Raw genomic sequence first — 7649 nt, 5'->3', positions numbered from 1 at the left:
GTGGACTGGTGATCTCCTTGGAGATCTACCAGGTCCAGACTGTGGGGGCTCTTCCTGGCAGGATATCGGCTGTCTACGTTGGCTTTGAACAGACTCTCTCTGTTGATATTCTTCCTGACTTGGTGCAGATTCATCTTCCCCAATGCCATATGACTGACCTGATCCAGTCCTATGATTCCCAGAGCTAGAGGAATGTCTATGTCCATTCTTTCTTTCCCCCAATCCAGATGACTGGTTTCCTGAGACAGGCCTATTCTGCCAAGAGTTAGAAGAGTTACTTTTTCCAAATCCCTGGTCCTCAAAGCCAGATGACTCTCTTGATCCAATCCCATGCTCCCCCGAATTTGAAGTCTGACCATATCCATATTCCTGTTCTCCATAGCCTGATGACTGACCTGAGCCTATTCCATGCTGCCAAGTGCTAGATGATGGACCTGAGCCATATTCGTAATGCCCAGAACTTCCTGACTGATGAGAACCTGACCCATTCTGCCCAAAGCTCGATGACTCTCCTGCGCCAGTCCCATTGTGCCAAGATCTAGAAGAATGACTAGGTCCAGACTTGTGCTCTCCAAAGCCAGATGACTGACCAGAGCCAGTCCCATGCTGCCATGAGCTAGAAGACTGACCAGGTCCAGTTTCCTGCTCTCCATAGCCCGATGACTGACCTGATCCAGTCCCATGCTGCCAAGAGCTAGAAGACTGACCATGTCCAGATTCCTGGTCTCCATAGCCCGATGACTGACCTGAGCCTATCCCATGCTGCCAAGAGCTAGATGATGGACCTGAGCCATATTCATAATGCCCAGAACTAGATGACTGATGAGAACCTGACCCATTCTGCCCAAAGCTTGATGACTCTCCTGAGCCAGTCCCATTGTGCCTAGATCTAGAAGAATGACTAGGTCCAGACTTGTGCTCCCCAAATCCAGATGACTGACCCGAGCCAGTCCCATGCTGCCATGAGGTAGAAGACTGACCAGGTCCAGATTCCTGCTCTCCATAGCCAGATGACTGACCCAAGCCAGTCCCATGCTGCCATGAGCTAGAAGACTGACCACGTCCAGTTTCCTGTTCTCCATAGCCCGATGACTGACCTGATCCAGTCCCATGCTGCCAAGAGCTAGAAGACTGACCAGGTCCAGATTCCTGCTCTCCATTTCCAGATGACTGACCTGAGCCAATCCCATGCTGCCAAGAGCTAGATGATGGACCTGAGCCAGATTCATGATGCCCAGAACTAGATGACTGATGAGAACCTGACCCATGCTGCCCAAAGCCAGATGACTGACCTGAGCCAGTCCCATGCCGCTCAGACCTGGAAGACTGACCTGAGCTAGATTCACGTTGACCAGAACTAGGCAATGGATGAGAACTGGACCCATGCTCCTCCAAGCCAGTTGACTGACCTGAGCCAGTCCCATGCTGCTGAGAGCCAGAACCATGATGCCCAGAACTAGATGACTGACCGGGTCCAGACTCATGCTTCCCAGAGCCGGATGGCTGACCTAAGCCTGACCTGTGTTGGCCAGAGCTAGATGAGTGCCCAGAACTGGACCCATGCTCCCCAAAGCCAGATGAGTGACCTGAGCCACCCCAATGCTGCTCAGACCTAGATGACTCACGTGAGCCAGATCCATGATGCCCAGAACTAGGTGACTGATGAGAACTGGACCCATGCTCCCCAAAACCAGTTGACTGACCTGAGCTACCCCCATGCTGCTGAGAGCCAGAACCATGACGCCCAGAACTAGGCGACTGATGAGAACTGGACCCATGCTCCCCAAAGCCAGATGAGTGACCTGAGCCACCCCCATGCTGCTCAGACCTAGATGACTGACGTGAGCCAGAACCATGATGCCCAGAACTAGGCGACTGATGAGAACTGGACCCATGCTCCCCAAGGCCAGAAGACTGACCTGAGCCTGACCTGTTATGCCTAGAGCTAGATGACTGACCCGAACCGGACCCATGCTGCCCAAAGCGACATGACTGACCTGAGCCAACCCCATGTTGACTGTAACCTGAGGATTGACCTGATGCAGTACCATGTTGGCCACAGCAAGACTGACCTGATTCATGTCCATGTTGTTTAAAGCCAGAGGAATGACTTGAGTTTGTTCCATGTTGTTCACAGCAGGATGAGTGCCCCGAACCAGACCCACGCTGATCACCTTTGGAAAATTCATTTGAACTACACCCCTGTTGATGAGAGCTTGAAGAATGTCCACAGGAACTCGTTCCCTGTTGACCACAACCAGAAGATTGAGTTTCTCCAGACCCATATTGTCCACAGCAAGAAGAGTGACTTGAACCCATTCTTTGTTGTCTTCCACAGTTCTGTGGTTGACCACATTGTTTAGATCCATACCCTCTCTGACTAGAAGACTGGCTACAGGATCTAGGTTTAGGTTGACAACATCTAGAGGACTGACCTTCTGAGGCACATCCATATCCTTGTCCTCCACTAGTTCCTGATTGACAGTTTGACTGGGTATAGCAAGACTGATTTCCTTGCCCCTGTGATCTACTTGCCTGACAAGAACATGAAGCATTTTGTGGTCTGCAACATCCACTAGAATTGCTAAAACCATATACATAACTTTGTTTCTTACTGTTTCCTGAACTTGAAGTACTATACCCAAACTTTTGTTCTCCACCCTTACTTGACTGAATGTAATTTAACTCATGTTTGTTCTCCAATCCTCGTGACAATCCACTATGGCCTTTCCTTCCCTGGTGGTTTAACCTATATCCAGACTCATACTCTTCCCCAGATTCTCTAGAGGGGCTACCATATGATTCGTCTCTTTTTTCTTCTAGTTCTTCAGATCTGGAACCATGTTTCTCTTTGTTACTACTCAAACAGTAACCAAAGATAGACCCATGGTGTTTTTTACTTGATTCCTCTGAGCTGGATAATTCATCTTGCCTTTCCAACCTCCTAGAGTTGGACCCACGTCTATGTTTTGCAGGTCCCCGTGAGCCCCCAGAACTATGTCCATGCTCCTCTCCCTCACTCCAACTTGAATATCTGAAACCTGATTTCCGCCTTGGTGTCTCCTCTTCCTCTTCTGTTTCACTTTCTTCCTTTTGGTGTTGATGGCCACGCCTATGCTTCTTTGACCCTGAAGCTTTACAGTATTCTTTCCCAAGAACCTTGTTGCAGGCCAGAGCCAGTTTGAATATCATCAGAATAAACTCATTAAAGTCTAGTCTTCGGTCATGATCTCGATCCAGCATATGCATGATGACATCTACTGTGTCTGGATCATCTGGATTCTGTATATGAAAGACACACCAATAAAGACATGTTCAGTCACATTCTCAGCTAAAATAACCTAGAAGCACCTAGTATATTTGTATACTGTGTGTTACATTATTTTAATTCATTTGAGTATTACTTTAGGTTAATAGGAGCTAGCGTTTGTGAAAGGTTATTAGAAACTTTCCATTGATTGATCAATTAATCAATCAATCGATCAATTTGTTAGCACAAATTTATCTATTTATGTTAGATGGGAAGCTTGAGTGCATGAGGAAGTTGGAATATAGGTGGAAGAACACAGGAAAGTGTGGAAGAAACATCTGCTTTTAAAAAATATATGATGACTTAATAGATTTATGATGACCTAGCTCAAAAGACTATTACTGGGGTTTTCTCAGTCAGGTGGGGCAGTGCATGTTCCAGCTAATCTGGTCTTAAAATCCTGACAGCCTTCAGACTTAACACATACCTTCAGAATTGGCCGGAACTCCTTTTCCAGCAGTTCCTTTAGCTCATCCTTGCTCAGTGTGCCGCATTCTTCATCTTGCTTGGTGTATTTGTAGAATACATCAATGATGGTGACAACGCTTCTTAAGAGATATGTCATTTTTGTTTTTTTCAAGTTTAAATGAACCTAGAGGGAGAAGGAACAGAGATATAGAGAACTACAGAGAGAGACCTCATTTTCTTTTAGTTTACCATCAGGTCTTATTTTAATATCATGCTGTGGTTTTCAACTTTCCTGATGCTATGATCCTTTAATACAGTTACTCATGTTGTAGTGACCCCCCCAATATAATTATTTTCACTGCTACTTCATAACTGTACCTTTGCTACTGTTATGAGTCATAACATAAATATTTTATCTGCAGGATTTTGGATATGAAAACCCCTGTGACAGCGTTGTTGGACCACCAAAGGGATTTAGATAAACCTCTTTTCTTTCTTCCACCTCAACATACTAGTATGGGTCAGGGTTTTTATCAACACAAAGGAAACTTTGGGCATGTTACTGACTCAACTGAGATGATCCCAGGTCTCCATATTATTTGTCTTTGATGTCTATATTCTTTATTTAATATCTCTTTGGGTACTTTGATGTCCTGGGGGTTACTGTGAGCTTCCATAGTTCCTAGGACTCCATGAACACGATGAGTCTTCTACTCTGTTTTCTCTCTTCTGTCCTATTCTCTTGTATCCTTTTCTCCTCCACCTTATCCCTCTCCTTAACTCTGATTTTCTTTACTCTCCCTTTTCATTTCTTTCCTGGCATGAATGTGATACATGTATGTGTTTGTGTGGGTGTGTATTCACATGTGTGTTTTGGAACTTTTGCACATATGTGGGCATGTGTGTGGAAACCAGAATCATCATTTGGTGTCTTCTTCAATTAGTCTTCACATTGTTTTTTTATCTGTTCTTTATGTATGAGGGGATTGTGTATGTGTATGTAAATATGTGTATAATATATGAAGGTGTGTGTGTATGTATGTGTTTGTATTTGTGCATGAGTACAGGCATGTGTCTACCATGGTGCATGTGTGGAGATCAGAGGACAACTTCAGGTGTTGTTCATCATTTTCTACATTGTTTGAATCATGGTTTCCTATTTATATGCTGTTCATTACCTGTTGCCAGACTAGCTCCAGGAACATTGGAATTTTAGATGTTCAGTCACTATGCCCAGCTTTATGTCAGTTCTAGGCATTTGAACCCGGGTCCTCACATGTACCGTAAGTTCTGTAGACATTGCATGCTTTTCCAAGTCCTCTGCCTTGTATTTTGAGACAGCATCTCTCAACGAACCTGGAGCTCACTGATTTGGTTAAATTGGCTAGCAAATGAGATCTAGAGAGCCACTTGTTTCAGTCCTTACCCCAGCACAAAAGTTACAAACACATGGTACCATAGCTAGCTTTTACAAAAGTGCTATGCATAGGAACTCATGTCCTCATGCTTGCATGGCAGGAACTTTACCTGTTAAGTTATTTGCCCAGGCTCATCCTCTTCCTTCCTTCCTTCCTTCCTTCCTTCCTTCCTTCCTTCCTTCCTTCCTTCCTTCCTTCTTTCCTTCCTTCCTNCCTCCCTCCCTCCCTCCCTCCCTTCCTTCCTTCCTTCCTTCCTTTCTCTTTTCTTTCTTTTTCCTAAGTAAGTATGTATGTATGTATGTATGTATGTATGTATGTACATATCTATCTATCTATCTATCTATCTATCTATCTATCTATCTATCTATTTTTGATACAGGATCTCATGAAGCTCAGGTTTGCCTCAAAAAAAATTTCTTTGTTGCCAAGTCCGGCCACTGACTCCTGATCTTTCCTTCGACCTCCCGAGTTGCAGAATTATATTCATGTTCCACCATTCCCAGCTGGGGCAAAGGTGGCAGATAATTTAACATCTAAATCCTTTTTGTTCATCAGAAAGCAAGTTAGACCCAAAATTCCTCCAGAAAATTCAAAAATGTGTCAAGTGTGTTGATGAAATCTTGGTACCGGAGAACCTAGAGATAGCCCTTACCACAGGCCAGAAACTCTTACAATCTTAACACTCAAGTAAACATCCTTTCTTTTTAAAGTTAGTAATCCAGACAAGAATTTAAAAGTGGAGAATTAGACTTCAAAGCTCTATGAAACAACAATGAACAATAAAGAAACATCACCATACTACCAGTCTCTTTCATATGCTCAGAAAAGATGCCAATGATTCTCAACTTTCCTAATGCAGTGACCCCTTTACACAGTTCCTTGTGTTATGGTAACCTCCCACCATAAAAGTATTTTCATTGACACTTCATAATTGTAATTTTGTACGAGTTATATGTAAATGTCTGATATGCAGGATATCTGATAAATGACGCCTTGAAGGGGTCCTGAGCAAAGGTTGAGAATCACTGGCCTAGATGAAGACTAACTTTTACTGGCTTTTTCTCTTTTAGAATAAAGACATTTATTTCTAAAGACTCAAGGATAAACTAAATTAACCAAAATAAACAGCAAACCAAAAATAAAAGAATCAACAACAAAAGGAAAAGTAGAAAAATATGGTACTCTATATGTCTAAGTTCAGACTCATATCAGGATATCTGGCACAAGAGCACCAAATGCTGTTGATTTCAATTTCTCTTACCTGGTTCACCAAAGGAACAAGTAGGATAAGGCCTGATGCAGCTTGCAGGGTATTGATGGATTGGGACAGTGACCCTTATATAGCTTCTAGGTTGGGTGCTGACTTCTGTGGGATGGGCTGATTCATTTCTAATCAAACTTAACCCCACCCCTTGCATGTTTATCTTCCTTCTTTACATTCTCATCTCTAAGATGATTGCAGAAAGGGTGGTAGTGGCCCCACCTTCCACCATGAAGACATGCTCTGGGACACTCTCCTGTAGGGTTATATACAGTGAAAAGCAGAGACTTTGTTGTAGAGGATTTGTGTGTGCAATTGGTTTTCTTTATCATAGTATTCAAAGAAGGTAGCAGAGTGTTAAATACTTGGCAGGTGCACAATAAAGGGTTTTTTAAATTGCAAATGAACCCAGGCCACTAAGCTTATCCAATTCATGTCTTTTGAAATAATAGTTACCATTTATTCAGAACTTACTGTGTTCAGATAAGTGTGTTGAATATGCCTCTCTTATCATATTGTCTAATAACATTTGCATACGTATGTTTGTCTCACATTACAGCTAAAGACATAGGTTTAAAAGAATTCAAAGCCATAGATATATGATACAAGAACCAAAATTTGAACATATAACTATTTTATTGCAATGCTGATGCTGTAATCATTATTTTAGTTTATCCTTATTATATAACCATTATGAAAAAATTGAATCTGGGCTTTATAGCATATATACATTTTAAGAATGTCATGTATTCTGAAACAAGAATAATACGAAAAGGCAATGTATGGAATGCTGCAAGCCATGAGAAGAATAAATAATCTCTGATCATGTGTAAGCCATTTTTTTGTGGCTAAGTATAAGGGCTTCAAATAAAAGTAACGTTTTCAGAAGTGTTTAAGATGAATTTAGAGTGAGATTTTCTTCCAGTACCCTACTATTCACTGTTATTCTGGTATCTTTGGGCCTAGCCTTTTGGGAAAATATATGTCTCTTGGAAAAGAATATGTATATTACATATATCATGTTTTGATGTGTAGCAAAATAATTAGATAACTGCATCAGGCATGGTGAATCAACTCTTCTGCATTCACCACCAGGCAATGGTGGCAGCAGCTGTCATTACTTGATTACTGTCTTCTGTTTTGTCTGCTTTACTTCTTTATTTTTCAGATAAATTTATGAGGTTAGTATCATGAACTAAAAGTATAAAGAAATTTTAAAATGTGACTAAAATCACAGCAGTATCAGAAGGAA

The 7649-nt window shown here is 42.2% G+C and overlaps 1 protein-coding gene across 1 annotated transcript in view; it reads right to left on the bottom strand.

Annotated features, from left to right (window-relative positions):
- Flg2 (filaggrin family member 2) overlaps window positions 1-3875 on the bottom strand; it is a 20405-nt gene extending 16530 nt beyond the window's left edge. Inside the window, 4 exon segments of the mRNA XM_021196947.1 lie at window positions 30-169; window positions 279-1586; window positions 1704-3282; window positions 3738-3875. Coding sequence (XP_021052606.1) covers window positions 30-169; window positions 279-1586; window positions 1704-3282; window positions 3738-3875 — 3165 coding nt within the window.
- Between the last annotated feature and the right edge of the window lie 3774 nt (window positions 3876-7649).

This window comes from Mus pahari, chromosome 4, assembly GCF_900095145.1.
Source record: "Mus pahari chromosome 4, PAHARI_EIJ_v1.1, whole genome shotgun sequence".
Classification (NCBI taxonomy): Eukaryota; Metazoa; Chordata; class Mammalia; order Rodentia; family Muridae; genus Mus; species Mus pahari.
The sequence above is the reverse complement of the archived record's forward strand: the minus strand, read 5'-3'. Positions and strand labels throughout refer to the sequence as shown.